Genomic DNA, 17,293 nt, shown 5'->3' with positions numbered 1-17,293 from the left:
ATACGCCACTACGGCCAAGAACAGGACACCTGCAGAGGTTGCAGTGAGATGAAATTGCACCACTGCACTCCAGCCTGGGTGACAGAGTGAGACGGAGTAAATAAATAAATAAATAGAAATGAAATCAAATATAAAGTAATTGTTAAAATAAAGTTTATAGTGGTGAATACGCCACTACGGCCAAGAACAGGACACCTGCAGAGGTTGCAGTGAGATGAAATTGCACCACTGCACTCCAGCCTGGGTGACAGAGTAAGACGGAGTAAATAAATAAATAAACAGAAATGAAATCAAATATAAAGTAATTGTTAAAATAAAGTTTATAGTGGTGAGTACGCTACTATGGCCAAGAACAGGACACCTTTCTCAAGGCCTCCTTCAGTCTACAGCACAAGCAATACCTGATATGTCCTGCTTTGGAGAGCCCAGTACTGACCCTGCTTGCACAGCACTATAAGGCACCCACAATAAACTGCAATTGAACGTCAGTGAAGTCCTTTTTTTTTGAGACAAGGTCTTGCTCTGTTGCCCCCAGGCTGGAGTACTGCAGCGTGATCCTGGCTCACTGCACTGAACCTTGACCTACAGGGCTCAAGCTATGCTCCAACCTCAGCCTCCTGAGCAGCTGGGGTTACAGGTGCACACCACCATGCCAGGCTGTTTTTTGTTTGTTTGTTTGTTTTTAATTTTTGGTAAAGACGAGGTCTCACTATGTTGCCCAGGCTGGTCTCAAACTCTTGGGCTTGTGCAGTCTTCCCACTTCAACCTTCCAAAGTACTAGGACTACAAGATGTGAGCCACCACACCCATCAGTGAATTTCTTTATATTCCTCATTCACAGAACAGTAGGTGGCACACAATGTGTATAGGCCGAATGAAAGAGCCTGAGTTATACTTTATCAAAAATTTCTTTTTCTTGCGACAGGGTTTGACTCTGTCACCCAGGCTGGAGTGTGGTGGTGCAATCATAGCTCACTGTAGCCTTGACCTCCCCCAGGAGGCCATCCTCCCACCTCAAACTCCCATGTAGCAGAGACCACAGGTGTGTGCCACCATGCCTGGCTAATTTTTTACTTTCTGTTGGGATGTGGTCTCACTATATGACCACTTTTAATGTGCAGGAGCAGAGTCTATACTTGTAACTGAGACTGGGTGGCCTGCAAAGCTGACCAAATCTGATTACCCAAAGAAAACCATTTACTGATCCCCGGAGACCAGAAGAAAGATGGAAATACAAAAGACAGCCTTGAAGATAGTGATACGTGTGTAAAAACAAGATTGTCATACTACGCTCTGTCGACCGTAGCAAAACTACTGTAGTCCTGCTGAAGAAACCAACAGACTTAGTAATACCTAGAAATTTTAAAAATATGTTAAATAAACTAAAAAAAAAATACTTAAAACTGCAAAGACCAAGCTAAATCTGAGAAAATCTAGAAGTCAACTGTAGTAGTCCATTTTCAGTCTGCTACGACGAACTACCTGAGACTGGGTAATTTATAAAGAAAAAAGATTTAACTGACTCACAGTTTCGCATGGCTGGAGAGGCCTCAGGAAACTTACAATCATGGCTGAAGGCAAAGGAGAAGCAAGGCCATATTTACGTGGTGGCAGATGAGTGAGAGCGAGCAAAGGGGGAAGTACTACACTTTAAAACCATCAGATCTCCTGAGAACTCTATCATGAGACTGTACTAGGGCAATGTTGCTAAACCGTCAGAAACCACTCCCATGATCCAACCACCTCTCACCAGGTCCCGCCTCCAACAGTGGGGATTACATTTAAACATGAGATTTGGGTGGGGACACAAAGCCAAACCATTTCATCAACCAGTAAGTGTATACTAGACACTTACATGTCCGTGGCACAAGTTGTACTTCTGAGATTTTCTCATATTGATCAGGACAGATACTCATATTGGCTCAAAGTCATGTTTTCCATTTAGCTTCTTTTGACTTAAGATATTCTAATTCAGGTATGCTAGCAACGGAAACACCTTATAAAATGGAGCTTTCAAATGACACCCTCATTGATGATCAGAAATGTCCATGAGCAAAAATAATTCTCCTGTAGATTCCAAATCACTTCCTGACCTTAACAAAATTCAGTGGAGTGGACGGAATGAGAGGTCCCCAAAAAGATACATCCATGATCTTGCCCCAACAACCTGTGAATGGGACCTTATTGGGAAACAGGGTTTTCACAGATAGAATTAAGGAGCTTCAGATGAGATCATCCTGGAATAGGGTAGGCCCAAATCCAATGACAGGTATCCTCATAAGAGACTCAAGAGGAGGCACACACACAGAGGAGAAGGCCACATGGGGACAGAGGCAGAGACAGCAGTGATGCGGCCACAAGCCCAGGGATGCCTGGAGCCCACAGGAGCTGGGAGAGGCAGGGAGTATCCTCCCCTAGGAGCCTCCAGAGGGAACTGGATACACCTGTAGTAGATTGAACTGTGGCCCTCAGAAAGATCTGTCTACGTCCTAATGCCCAGACCTGGAATGAGACCTTATTCAGCAATAGGGTCTTTGCAGATGTGATTAATTGAAGGATCTTGAGATGAGATCGTCCTGGATTAGGGTGGCCCTAAATCCAATGACAGGTGTCCTTCCTTCTAAGAGACTGAGGAGGAGACAGAGACACAGAGGAGAAGGCCACATGAAGGTGGAGGCAGAGACTGCAGTGATGTGGCCACAAGCCCAGGGATGCTGGAGCCCCCAGGAACTGGGAGAGGCAGAAAGGATCCTTCCCTGGAGTGCAGTCCTGAGACACTTTGATCTCAAACTTCTGGTCTCCAAGACTAAGAGAGGATAAAGTTCTCTTGTTTAAACCTTTCAGTCTGTGGTAGTTTCTAACAGCAGCGTCAGAACATTCATACGTAGAACTACACACATGAACTGTCCAACACACTGCAGTGGAGAAAAATTCAAAGAAAAACAAAGAGGAGAAATACGAAGTACAAAAATGGAAATCAATGGGAGAGGTGACAGAGAAGTGGGGGTGGGTTACATGAGGAAATGAAAGTTACCAGAGAAAGGTAAATGATTAGGTGCGTGCGACGTGGCCCTAACACAGCATTTCTTGCTTCTTAAATAACATTTCAGTTGCTCATCTTGCACTTTAGCACAAAGGTGAGTTTCCCAATAGGGTATCTCTTTGGGCCGCTGGTCCTGGAGTTACGAGCCACCACAACGTACTGAAAAACCACCCAGGCCAGGCTGGGAAGCAGAGCTCTGAGTATGGACACTTATCCGATCTGCGCCAACCCTGCCGCCTCAGACGTTAACAACCTCCTGAGCCCATCCTCCCTCACCTGCCCGCAGCGTTCTAACAGTAGTTGGGGGAGTTGTATTCCTGTTTCTCTCTGGGTTTGGGTAGCGACCCTGTCTGAATACATTCAGCTGTGTGAATAATGCACAAATACAGGAATGGAGCATTAAACTCCAGGAGGAAATGTGCCATACATACCTAAAAACATTTATGGAGAATATTAAACGAAGTGCTCTTGGACAGTAGACATTACATAAGATCATGGGAAAGGTATTAATAAGCGGAAAAAGATAACTAATAACTGAGCACTAACTGATGATCTTGCCTGAAAGAAAGAGCAGAGACAGTGTGTGTGTGTGTGTGTGCGTGTGTGTCTGAGAAACAGCACTCCCCCGGACGCCTGGGCAGTGCCCTCTGAAACCCTCAAATTTCTGTCTCTAAACATACAGACTGCTTCCAATTCTTACGAAGTGGAGAATAAATTCTCATTATATGGCATTTGGCATTATTAAGCAAGTTAAATTGATCTGTGGTGACAGCTACACTTGCAAGGACAATCTGCTAATCAGCATGAATGCAAGCTCGAGATTTTCGCCTGAAAAATTCATGCCCAGGCTAGGCACAGTGGCTCACGCCTGTCATCCCAGCATTTGGGGAGGCCAAGGCGGGAGGACTGCTTGAGCCCAGGAGTTCAAGACCAGCCTGGACAACACAGTGAGACCTCGTCTCTACAAAAAATTTAAAAACTAGCTGGATGTAGTGGTGTGCACCTGTGGTCCCAGCTACTCAGGAGGCTGAAGCAGGAGAATCACTTGAGCCCAGGAGGTCAAGGCTTCAGTGAGCTATGATTGTGCCACTGTACTCCAGACTGGGCGACAGAGTGAGACCCTGTCTCAAAAGAAAAAAACACTGGGCACAGTGGTTCGTGCTTGTAATCCCAGCACTTTGAGAGCCCAAGGCAGGAGAATTGCTTGAGCCCAGGAGTTCAAGACCAGCCTGACAACACAATGAGACCTCATCTCTACAAAAAATTTAAAATTTAGCTGGATGTGCTGCTGTGTGCCTGTGTTCCCACCTACAGCCTTCTGTGGTCCCAAGAAACTGAGGCAGGAGGATCACTTGAGCCCAGGAGGTAGAGGCTTCAGTGAGCTATGATTGCACCACTGCACTCAAGTATGGACACAGAACAAGACCCTGTCTCAAAAGAAAAAATTGCTGGGTGCAGTGGCTCATGCCTGTAATCCCAGCACTTTGGGAGGCTGAGGTGGGTGGATTCCTTGAGCCCAGGAATTCGAAACTAGCCTGAGTAACATAGCAAGACCCTATCTCTACAAAAAAATTTTTTAAAAATCAGTCAGGCATGGTGGCGTGTGCCTGTCATCCTAGCTACTCAGGAGGCAGAAGCAGGAGGATCACTTGAGCCCAGGAGGTGGCGGCTGCAGCAAGCTGTGACTGCACCACTGCACTTCTCCCTGGGCGACAGAGCAAGACTGTCTGAAAAAAAAAAAAGAAAGAAAGAAAAAAATTCTTGCCAATTGTACCACAGTACCTCTATCATTTGCCCGTAAAATTTTAATGCAATCATCCACCTATCTACACCTTCCCATAAAATAGATGGTCCTGGCAGAGGTGGTGTTGAGAGGAGGTCTCCTACTCAGAGACCTCAGCTGGAAAAACACCCTCCTAAACTATCAGCTGACACACTACCTGCCCCAGTTCTGAAGACCAGGGCTGGCCTTGGAAGACATGTGCTTTGGAAATGCATGCAAGAAAAGGAAGGCAGAGGTTTTTAGAGAAAAGAAGAAAACCGTCACTAGAATTTCATCCCACCTTGACTTCTTCCTCAAAGATTCCTGTCCCGATACCTTCAGACTAAAAACTAAAATCTAGGTTGGGCACAGTGGCTCATGGCTGTAATCTCAGCACTTTGGAAGATTGGCCAAGGCAAGTGGATCACTTGAGGTCAGGAGTTCAAGACATCTGGCCAATATGGTGAAACCCAGTCACTACTAAAAATACAAAAATTAGCTAGGCATGGTGACATGTGTCGGTAATCCTACCCACTTGGGAGGCTGAAGCAGGAGAATCGCTCGAACCCGGGAGATGGGGGTTGCAGTGAGCCAAGATCACAGCACTGCACTCCAGCCTGGGCGACAGAGTGAGACTCTCTCCAAAAAATAATAATAATAATAAATAAATATAAAATCTGTGCTCCTCAGATGAACCAGTGTGGCTGAGGTGGCAGATGAGAAAGGGAAACTCGAGGGCTAGATAAAGCGGAAGGAGCAAGCACTGGGGCATGTGAGGGTTGGGGCAGAGTGGAGGGTGAAAATATAGCCCCGGGCACGTTGACTTGGGCATCACAGCAGTGGCCCTCAAAGTGGAGTCCCAGGGTGGCTTCCTGACCTCAGTTTAGGGATGGCTGAGGTCGTTTTTCTGACTCCAGTTTTGAATAGTGATGAACTTTTCTCCTATGCCTCAACTAAACACCACGCAGCACAGCAGACAGGCTGCAGACGGAGGGAGGAGAGGCCAGCAGCCCTTGTGAAAGCTGGACACTAAAGAGATTCACAAAACACAGAAAATACAGCCAACCTCCTCACGAATGTTTTCTCTCTTTTTAGAGACAGGGTCTCTCTGTCGCCCAGGCTGGAGTGCAGTGACGAGACCACAGCTCACTGCAGCCTTGACCTCCCAGCCTCAGTGATCCTCCCGCCTCAGCCTCCCAAAGTACTGGGATCATAGGCATGCACCACCATGCCCAGCTAATTGGTTTATTTATTTCATTTTATTTTTTGTAGATATGAGGTCTGGTTATGTTGCCCAGGCTGGCCTCCAACTCCTGGCTCAAGTGATCCTCCCGCCTCAGCCTCCTAAAGTGCTGGGATTAGAGGCGTGAGCTTCCATGCCCAACCTGAATGGTCTTATTTCTACAAAGTGTGGTTACACGTACTTATTTTTTCATTTAAAAAAGCTATTTATATTCACCTCTGCGACTATCATTTAACTTCTTATATATATTATTTATGTATTCTATTTATTTATATTTCAGTCCCACTTTAATTTCAAATGCAGTCAGCGTAGACAACTATAACACACAGAAATGAAAGTTCTGCGGGTTGTTAATAACTTTGAGCTGTGTGCTGAAGGGGTCCCAAGGCCAACATGTTTGAGAACCCACTGCACAATACCTTATGCTCCCCGTGGAAGAGGCTCCATTGCAGACAGAGTCCACCTTCTCTAAAATCTTCTGCACCCTTTGTGCTATGTTGTATTGTCTTAGTTTGTTCCTATGAAGAAAATTCATCACTATTCAGATCTGTCGTTGGAAAAATGATCTCACTCATCTGCTAAAACACACTTCAGGAACCCCATAGTCCTCTGGGATGCCACTTTGAGAATCACTGCTGTCATAACTAAGACAAGATGGCCTGGGGGCTTTCTCTTACCCTGCACTCTGCTGTATGTCTTGTGTGTCCCTGTGTTTTGTTCTTGATGCATTAGCTGATTTTATTTTTCCTTTTTCTGACACAGGGTCTTGCTCTGTCTCCCAAGCTGACGTGCACTGCTGCAATCTGAGGTCACTGCACCCTCGACTTCCTGGGCTGAAACAATCCTCCCACCTCAGCCTACTGCAGAGCTGGGACTACAGGCACATACTACCACACCCAGCTAGTTTTATGTTTATTTTTTGTAGCAATGGGGCCTCAGTATGTGGCCCAGACTGGTCTTGAACTCTTGGCCTCAAGCAATCCTTGTGTCTCAGTTTCCTCAAGTGCTGGGATGACAGGCATTTAAGCCACCATGTCCAGCCTTTTCCTAACTTTTGAGTTAAACACTCTGGGAGAACACAAACATGGAAATGGATGAGAAAAGAGAACACAGTGGGAGAAATCAGAGCTGAGCTCGGGCCTTGGAAAGTGCACGAGTGATTTTGTTCCAGAACGTGCCACACAATTTTCATCTGACCTAAACATGTCTCATTATGTGAAAATAAAATCTGCATCATGATATGATCCCCTTCCTAATCACATGGCAGATTTTACCAAATAGATGGTTTTCCCTGTGCTTAGTGGAAGACTGAGATAATCACTTAAAGCAATAACACAGACAAGGCACACAGCCTCACTTGATCCTGCTAAGAGTGGGAATCCAGCAAATCGAGCTGTGATAGGAAAGGTGCAGACACGGGCTGCGAAGGGAGCAGGAAGACTCTGACTGCAGGCCGGCTCCACTTATGTGTGCAGCAGCGCCCTCCCTCCAGCCACCAAAAGTTTCCGGGTTCAAGGAGGTGAGGAGAGCAGTTTGGGAGCATTGCTCTCAGAGGCGGTCAACACATACAAAATCAAGTTGGTTTCAGAGCTGCTAAGCAGTATAAAGAAAACAGATGGGCTGATCGGACAGGGCATGGCACAGGAAAACAGGAGGAGCCCCAGAGGGCTCTGGGAGCAAGTAACAGGTGAGCTCGCAACATGTGCAGTGGAAGAGAAAGGGCCAGCCCCAGGGACGCCCATAGGCGGGGGACAGGTCAGGCTTTCTGGCATGTTTAAAAAGCAGTGGGAAGACAAGGAGGGGTGAGGCTGTTGTCTAAGGTGGGTGGACAACCCACAGACAGACTGTCTCAGAACCTCACATGATAACGAGCCTCCAATTCTACTCCAGTCATCCAGGAAGCTACATGTCGGCTCTCAAGAGAAGAGGGGCACACATAGACAAGACACCTGCAGCTGCTTCAACAAAAGGTACTGCAGGCAGAAGGAGATGCAGGAGACTGTGAGAAACCTGTATCCTGCATCTCCGTCAAGCAAGAGCTCAGGCCAGGGAGAGTGGAGGGAGGGCCCAGAAATGCCTAGGGAGAGTTGGGGTTGGCGAGGCTTGCCACTCTTACAAAACCCACCTGTGCAAAGAGACGCAAGGTTGCTGAGAAATAGGAGAAAAAATTCACCCAGAAATAGATTCTAATTAGGAAAACAGAAAATAAAAACAGGCTTACTCTGAATCAACAGCTCCCTGTCTCATAAAATGCACAGGACAGCAGGGTGGGCTTTAGATTGGGAGATGTTTATTTATTTAATTATTCTTTTTTTTTGAGACACACATGTCATTCTGTTGCCCAGGCTGGAGTGCACTGGCGCGAGCTCAGCTCACTGCAACATCCGACCCCCAGGTTCAAGTGATTCTCCTGCCGCAGCTTCCCAAACAGCTGGGATTACAGGCTTCTACCACCACGCCTGGCTAGTATTTTTTGATATTTTTAGTACACATGGGGTTTCACCATGTTGGCCAGGCTGGTCTCGAACCCCTGAACTCAGGTGATCCACCAGCCTCGGCCTCCCAAAGTGCTGGGACTATATGTGTGAGCCACCACACCTGGAATATTAATTTTCAATTAGCCTAATGATACATTATAATTAGGTCATTTTCCATTCGATTGTATTCTAATATATTTAAATATTCTAATATACGATAGCTCATTAACAATTCTGATAACCTTATATAATAATTCCAATATAGTTCTGATTGTAATATTCTTTTCTTTTTAAATTTATTTTTATGTATTTTAACTTCAGTGTACCCTGCGACTAACATTGTTTTAATTATATTCTAATAATTTTGTTATATTGTAACAATATTATGTTCTAATAGTATATTGCATTCTAATAACAGGCTATTCTATCCAATCACCAATAAAATTTGAGGCACATGCACCTCACTCTTTAGACCCCAATATACAATGAATGATCCTTAGGCAATGCTGCCCTCGTGTGGTAGGTGTTATCATAGAGGGAAAATGTGGTGCTTTTCCCTGCGTGGATGCCAATCAATAGGCGTTTTTTTTTTGTTTTGTTTTGTTTTGTTTTTGATACGGGAATTTCGCTCTTGTTGCCCAGGCTACAGTGCAATGGCGCGGTGTGATATCAGCTCACTGCAGCCTCCGCCTCCCAGGTTCAAGCAATTCTCCTGCCTCTGCCTCCTGAGTAGCTGGGATTAAAAACGTGCAACCATGCCCAGCTAATTTTGTATTTTTAGTAGGAACAGGGTTTCTCCACACTGGTCAGGCTGGTCTCGAACTCCCAACCTCAGGGCTTCCCAAAGTGCTGGGATTGCAGGCTTGAGCCACTGCGCCCAGCCTGCCTAAGTTATTTTTAACCTTTTGGGTTTGCCTAGGACGTCATGGGCTCAGGTACACATGGAGAAGTTTGATTCTATGTGATTTGTAGGCATGTCTCAGCAAAGAGTAATGGAAAATTCAAAAGACCGGCGGGTAGGTAGATGTTTGATAGCCAGACAGACAGGTAGAGATAGATGGATAGGTAGGTAGGTAGGTGGATAGATGATTGATAGATGAATAGGTAGATAGATGTATAGAAAAGCAGACAGATGAATAGGTAGAGAGATGATTCACAGATGGATAGGTAAGTAGGTAGACAGTTACATAGAAAGATCAATGATTAACAGTTGGATAAACAGAAAGACACATGAATAGGAAGTAGACTGACACATGAATGACGGATGACAGGTAAATATATAGATGATAGGTAGGTAGACAGATAAAACTATCATAGAGATAAAAAGATGGACAGAGAGATGGATATATAAATATCTAAATGAGAGCTTGGACAGATGATAGATAAGGATAAATGGAAAAACAGATGTGTATATACATACATAAAAGGTAGACCATAGAGATAGACAGGGGTGGGTGGGTGGGTAGATGGATGGATGGACAGATGGATGGATGGATGGATGGATGGATGGATGGATGGATAGATGGATGGATGGGTGGACAGACAAATGGATGGATAGAGATGGACAAAGGAGTGGGTGGGCGGAAGGATGGATAGATGGATGATGGATGAATAGGTGGGTGTGTGGATGGATGGATAAGTATACAGACTTAGATGAAAAGATAGATGGGTAGATGGATGGATGATAAACAATACACGGATAGCCAGACAATGAAATGCAGGTTTTCAAAAGTTCCACTCTCCTCCCTTTGCTTCTCATCATGGAATTATTTGATAATGCTTGTTCAACATCATTCAGATCCCTAAGCTAGTGTGGGAATTAACGGATTCGCTTTTTTCATAATACACGGCAGAGATAAGCACACGGGGGCAATGACCTCTGTCTGCTCCCCAAACAAAGTCACTGACTGCCTGGATTTCCTAAGGTGGATGGTAGAATCTCACATGCTCCACACCCTCAGGAACAAGCGCTCGGTGCTCCCCGCCACCAGGATCTGGCTTAGACACACCTTCCCAGCAGGAGAATGCCTCTCTTCCTTCCCTCCTTTGTTTCCAACTAAAAGGGAAGGTTTCCCAGTAAAAATCTCTGGTCTTTACCCCCTGCAGGGAATCAGAGATGTGAGAGAGGATCTGGCTTTTGCGACAATGGAGGGCACTCAGAGTATACGCTTGTGTCTGTCTTTGAGACTCGGGGGCAAGCAGAAGAAAGAAGGAAACAGGAAAAGAAAGAACCTAGGAGGCAGAGTGTCAGCTGTGGCAAAGTGCGGCAGAGGATCCCCCAACTGGTGTTCTGGGCCCTCGCTGGCTGGGCTTCATCTTCATCCCAGAGAGAAGAGCCTTTCGTGCAGAGCCACACGGTGCAACAGTTCCTCTGACACGTAGCTCGCTCCTTCCTACAGGTTCCTATCTGGAAAAGCGCCACGCTACTGAGTCATCTTAGCACTAACAACGGAACGAGGATGGCGCCCACATCCTGGGTTTCCAAGTGTTGCGTGCTTCCTTTGCGTTTCTGGTCTAGTCATAGTGGAGCTGTCTCAGGCATATGCTAGACTTGAACACTCAATCATGCTGACGTCCCAAGAAATGACCGACCTCTGTTATGTGGTTGCAGGGTGGATGGCACCTCTCCTGACTTCCAAATCTCACCCAACACAGGTATCACAGGCGTTGGAACGAGAGTAACTCCATCTTGAACAGGGGCCGGGTAAAATGAGGCTGAGACCTGCGGGGCTGCACTCCCAGACGGTTAGGGCATTCTAAGCCACAGGACAAGATAGGAGGTCAGCACAAGATACAGGTCACAAAGACCCTGCTGATAAAACAGGCTGCAGTAAAGCCGGCCAAATGCCACCAAAGCCAAGATGGCGACAAGAGTGACCTCTGATCGTCCTCATGGCTCATTATACATTAATTATAATGCATTAGGTACTAAAAGACACTCCCACCAGGGCCATGACAGTTTACGAATGCCATGACACGGTCAGGATGTTACCCTGTATGCTCTAAAAAGGGGAGGAAACCTCAGCTCCAGGAATTGCCCACCACTTTCCCGGAAAACTCATGAAAAATCCACCCCTTGTTTAGCATACAGTCAAGAAATAACCACCAAAATAGCCAAACAGCAGCCCTTGGGGCTGCTCTGCCTAATGAGTAACCACACTTTTATTCTTTACTTTCTTTTTTTTTTTTTTTTGAGATGGAATCTCACTCTGTCACCAGGCTGGAGTGCAGTGGTGCCATCTTGGCTCACTGCAACCTCCGCCTCCCAGGTTCAACCGATTCTCCTGCCCTAGCCTGCCAAGTAGCTGGGACTACAGGAGCACCCAACCGGGCCCAGCTAAGTGTTTTTAGTAGAGACAGGTTTCACCACATTGGCCAGGATGATCTCCATCTCTTGACTTCGTGATCCGCCCTCTTCGGCCTCCCAAAGTGCTGGGATTACAGGATTACATTCTTAATAAACTTGCTTTCACTTCATCTATGGACTTGCCCTGAATTCTTTCTTGCAAGAGATCCTACAACCCTCTGTTGGGGTCTGGATCAGGACTCCTTCCTGGTAACATAAGTCTGGGGTTTTAGGAAAGAATACATTCTTCCCTTCCTTGCCGGCTGTTCATCCAGAAACCACTCAATTGTATTTGGCTGATTTACATTGACCCAACCTGTGCCCTCCTGAGCTCTGCAGATTGCTTCAGGAAGCGTCAGTGCAGAAGGTTATTTTTTGTATTTAATTTGTAAATTCTTTCTAAGACTAATCAAGCACAGAAGTGATAAGGGGAGAAAAAGCAGACTAAGGAGTTCAACTGGTAGCTAACTGTGAAAATCAACTGAGATAACTCACTACCTTCAGAGCAGCCCAGAATGTTAATTGTATATTTAAAGAAGATATGGATATTTCAATATAAAAATGTCAATGGGCATGCATGGGTGGTTCCTTCACAAGTTTGGGTTTTTTGCCTCTTATTCACACAAGCTCAACTGCTAATTCACGTTGCCAACCTCAGCAGGGCAGCAGATGTGTGTGCAGCCACACTGTGTGTTTTCGACACTCACGTACTGTTTTCAAGGTTACAGAAATGCCGAGTGGACGAATGGGTGGGGGAAGGGGGTGCTGGCCTGTAAGATGAAGATTCTCTACGGAGACTCTACTTACCCCGAAAGCATCTCGAATATCAGGATGCCGAGGGCCCACCAGTCCACAGCCCTTCCGTGGCCCTTGCTCTGAATGACTTCGGGGGCTAGGTACTCGGGTGTTCCACAGAGGGTCCAAGTCCTATATGGGCGACAGAGACAGGCCCCCACAACACTCAGTGGTGCTTGGCTAATGCAGTCACCTTAGAAGCTCTGATTGTTACAATAACTTAGTTGAGTAAAACCACGCTCCCTTTACCTTCTGTGCACATATTTTACTGTGTAAAGACAGTAACATTGTTTTAGCTGATTCCTTTCCATAGAAACATTTCTTAACGGGCTTGGAAACTAAGAATTGGTTTTACCATCCTTGCTACTGTTGCTGGTACTGTGTTACCACTGTTACTCAGAAGCAAAAAGACTCAGACTTTTTTTAGTTATTTTTACCTGTCTTAGTATAAATCATAATGAATAAAATTAATTAAAGGAAAAAGAACGAGATCATGTCCTCTGCAGCAGCATGGATGGAGATGGAGAGGCCATTCCCCTAAGTGGACTCACATCATGCACCAAATACCACATGTTCTCACTTATATGTGGGAGCTAAACACTGGCTATAAGCTGACACGGAGAGGGGGAAAAACAGATACCTGGGCCTGCCTGACGATGGAGGGTGGGAGGAGGATGAGGATGGGAAATCTACCTGTCAGGTATGATGTGTATTACCTGGGTGACAAAATAATTCGTAAACCAAGTGGCATGCAGTTTACCCATATAACAAACCTGCACATGTACCTCTGAACCTAAAATGAAAGTTCCTAAATATATTAATAAGTAAATAAAATTAAATTTAAAAAAATCCTTTATCCTTCAAACAAACAAACAAACAAAAAAAAAGTGTCACTGAAAAGAATAATTCAAGAAATCAGTTAGGCCAGCTCAGTAGCTCATGCCTGTAGTCCCAGCACTTTGGCAGGCCAAGGCAGGTGGATCACCAGGCATTCAACACCAGCCTGGCCAATATAGCGAAACCTCATCTCTACTAAACATACAAAATTAGCTGGGTGTGGTGATGCATGTCTGTAATCCCACCTACTCGGGAGGCTGAGGCAGGAGAATCAGTTGAACCTGGGAGGCAGATGTTGCAGTAAGCCGAGATCACACCACTGCACTCCAGCCTGAGTGACACAGTGAGACGCTCCCCACCCCCAAAAAAAGTGCAAGAGCAGAGTCCTTACTTGTAATTGAGACCGGATGGTCAGCAGAGCTTATGTATGTGTTCTTTCACTCTCTACCCTCTGCAAAAAAAAAAAAAAAAAAAAAAAAACATTTCTTGCCCCCGGAAACCAGTGTAAAGACAGAAATACACTTCCTCCCCTGCATGCCATTTTAAAAGTGCCTGCTTTGTGCTCCGAAAACAAAGGGGTGGCCTCAAGCAGGAAGCCTGTACTTCTTCCCCTAAGAAAGCTCTGGAATAAAAACTCACTTTCTTTACACTAGACCTTGCTCTTGCTAACTGCACTCTGCAAATGGCAAGGGGCTGAACCTGTGTTTTGGTTACAGAAGCAACTGCTAAACAAAGTCAGGGCAATATAACAATGACTGCAACAGAAGCTGGAAGACTCATGGGCTGGAAAGGAGCTGAGTATCAGTAACCTCAAAGACGGGGCTGTGTCTAGGCCATACTCCATTGGCGCTCTACTGCTGGGTAGAATGTCGCTTCGGGCTTTCAGCAATTCAGACCCATAGCACACCTGCAGGCCACATCCACCCTTCCTGACACATGCTTCCTAGCCTGGTGTGTGGGGCCCGTCTGTAGACAGGCAGAAAGAAGCAACACCCTTGGAGGGGAAAAAAATATAGATGCTTTGCAAAGGCCCTTCTTTTTTATAATATATTTATATATATGTAATTTTTTTTACATTTTAAAAAATATATACTTACATTTTTTTTAAATGTAAAGAGAACAAAAAGCAAGTTCCATAGAGCCTGGTAATGTACACATTTATCCACTCTCGAGTTCTTTGCACAATGTTTCAAGCATATGCAAAGCCTATTTTATTCCCAGCACATCTTATCTGAGTCTGCCCTGTTTGCGGTGGTGTGGGCACGTATCTTGGCTTCAGCTCCTCAGCTTCCTGCTTGCAGGAACCCACCCAAATTGTTGTTACTGTTATCTTTCCTTCGCTTCTCCACCACACCTCCATACCCACCTCTTTTCAGACAACAGACTTTTCCACATTAATCTGTAAGCCCTTGGGATAACAACAAACTGGTTGCCATCCAAATTTCAAATTCTGTCGGCCATCCATGAAATAAAAGTACCACAAGGCCAGGCATGGCGATTCACACCTGTAATCTCAATACTTTGGGAGGCTAAGGCAAGAGGATTGCTTGAGGCTAGGAGCCTCAGACTAGCTTGGACAACATAGCAAGGCCTCTTCTTTACCAAAAAAAAGACCAAGAATGGTGTCATGCCTGTCATCCCAGCACCTGGGGAGGCAGAGGCAGGTAGATCACCTGAGGTCAGGAGTTCGAGACCAGCCTGGCCAACATGGTGAAGCGCTGTCTCTACTAAAAATACAAAAATTAGCAAGGCATGGTGGTGAGCGCCTGTAATCTCAACTACTTGGGAGGGTGAGGGAGGAGAATCACTTGAACCCAGGAGGTGGGGGTTGCAGTGAGCCAAAATTGCACCACTGCACTCCAGCCTGGGCGACAAGAGCGAAATGCCATTTCAAAAAAAAAAAAAGCCAGGCATGCTAACAGGTGTCTTTAGTGTCAGCTAGTTGAGATGGGAGCATCACTTGAGCCCAGGAGTTCAAGGCTGCAGGGAGCATGATAGTACTACTGCACTACAGCCTGGGTAAGAGAGCAAGACCCTGTCTCAAGGGAAAAAAAGAAAAAGAAAAAAAGTACTGCAGGCTCTGGCAGATACAAGTCAGGAAAGAAAGAAACAAGACAAGGAGAGAAATTAAGTTACCTTCCCATGGAGGAATGTGGGAAGGGGCTTACTTTATCTGCATGCTAGATCTAAGCATGGAACAAGGATACCCTTGTGGTCTTATTAAGTGCTTCTCACTCATTAGACTTAACTCTACAAATGGAAAGTACAATGCACATTATTTTAGAAACATCCTCTCCCCTGCCCCTCCCAGCAGAATCAACTCCAAGTACACCCTAGTTGATTCAATGCATAACATTTCTGTTACTCTGCAAGACGACTGACTTATTGGCTTACTAATTTTGTATTTTCACCTTGCTAGCCCATCCAAAATGGCCTGAAAGTAGCTAAAAGCATAGAACTTAGCTGATACGAACCCAAAGTAGAAGTGGCCGCAAGTCATCCTACAGGCATTTAGTTGCAACTTCCACTTACCTTTAAAAAGATCAGGCTCTTTTTGGCTCCATGTTAGGGTAAGGACACACACCTAAGGTTGTATAAGTATCCAGGTTCTAACTTGCCTCAGGAGGACTCCTGCCCTGTTACAGTCACTCCTTCCTGCAAAAAGCCCCAGTGCCTAGCTGAATGTACAGAGAGACATACGCTGCTATGGAGAGATGCTGACTGCGTGAATAAATATGAGATGAGACAGCCTGAGTTAATATGAGATGAATAAATAAATAATGAGTGAATAAAGTGAATAAATATGAGATGAGACCACTGGTCTGGGCAGTTAATTATCCACTTCCCTGCTCCTATCTCCTTTTGCTCACCTGGCTTTTGGGTAGAAGGAAGGTGACACCTGCTGTTCTCAGTTTTCTCACTGTTCTTAGTTTCACTATGGCCGGGGGGAGGGGAGGGAGGAGGCCATGTTAACGAAGGAGAAACAGAGCTAAGGATAGGATTATCTATAAAGTATAGATATCCAATGCCTCCTGCGTTCTTAATGCCCACGCCTTCTGCCACACCTGCACTGGTTGAACTGTGCACCCCCCAAAGTCCTAAACCCCAGTATTTGTGAGTGGGACCTTATGTGCAAACAGGATCTTCGTAGCTGCAATCAAGTTAAGATGAGATCACCCTGGCTTAGGATGGGGAATAACTGCTTAACAGATACAAGTTCTCTTTTGGGATCATGAAAATGTTCTGGAACTAGAGAGAGGTGATGGTTGCACGACATGGTAAATGCAATAAATGCCATGAGATTGTGCAACTTAAGATGGTTCAAACGGGCTGGGTACAGTGGCTCATGCCTATAATCTCAACGCTTTGGGAGGCCAAGGTAGGAGGATCACTTGAGCCTCAGAGTTCCGGACCAGCCTAGGCAACATAGCAAGACCCTGTCTGTACAAAAATATTTCAAAGTTAGCCAGTCATGGTGGCTCACACCTCTAGTCTCAAGTACTCAGGAGGCTGACGGAGGAGGATTGCTTCAGCCCAGGCGTTGGAAGCTGCAGTGAGCCATGATTGCACCACTGCATTCCAGCCTGGCTGACATAGCAAGACCCTGTTTCAAAAAATATAAAAATGTATATAAATAAAGATGGTTACTATGGTACATTTTAAGGGTATTTTACCACAATAAAAAGAGAAAAAGAGAGAGAAATGGATGACATCTCCCAGTTCAGTTTCAGTCCAGTCCCTCTTACGTCCTAGCAGGTGGCGTCACCAGCCTCACTTTCTGTCTCTCCTC

The 17,293-nt window shown here is 45.6% G+C and overlaps 1 protein-coding gene across 7 annotated transcripts in view; it reads right to left on the bottom strand.

The window, feature by feature from the left end:
• Positions 1-17,293, bottom strand: part of LOC129530427 (cAMP-dependent protein kinase catalytic subunit PRKX-like) — a 107,681-nt gene that overhangs the window by 29,594 nt on the left and 60,794 nt on the right. For 4 of the 7 annotated variants that reach the window (XM_055377249.2, XM_055377248.2, XM_055377251.1 and 1 more), the window contains 2 exons: positions 12,679-12,798; positions 6,468-6,566 (listed from right to left, as the gene is read on the bottom strand). The exons of 1 other annotated variant lie outside the window; for it this stretch is intronic. In XM_055377249.2, coding sequence (XP_055233224.1) covers positions 6,468-6,566; positions 12,679-12,798 — 219 coding nt within the window. The remainder of the gene's footprint in view (positions 1-6,467; positions 6,567-12,678; positions 12,799-17,293) is intronic. 2 more of the 7 variants (XM_063703371.1, XM_055377250.2) reach the window with 1 other exon arrangement.

Source organism: Gorilla gorilla, chromosome Y, assembly GCF_029281585.2.
Source record: "Gorilla gorilla gorilla isolate KB3781 chromosome Y, NHGRI_mGorGor1-v2.1_pri, whole genome shotgun sequence".
In the NCBI taxonomy this organism is placed as follows: Eukaryota; Metazoa; Chordata; class Mammalia; order Primates; family Hominidae; genus Gorilla; species Gorilla gorilla.
Note: the sequence above shows the minus strand (reverse complement) of the source record. Positions and strands in the feature narration are given on the sequence as shown.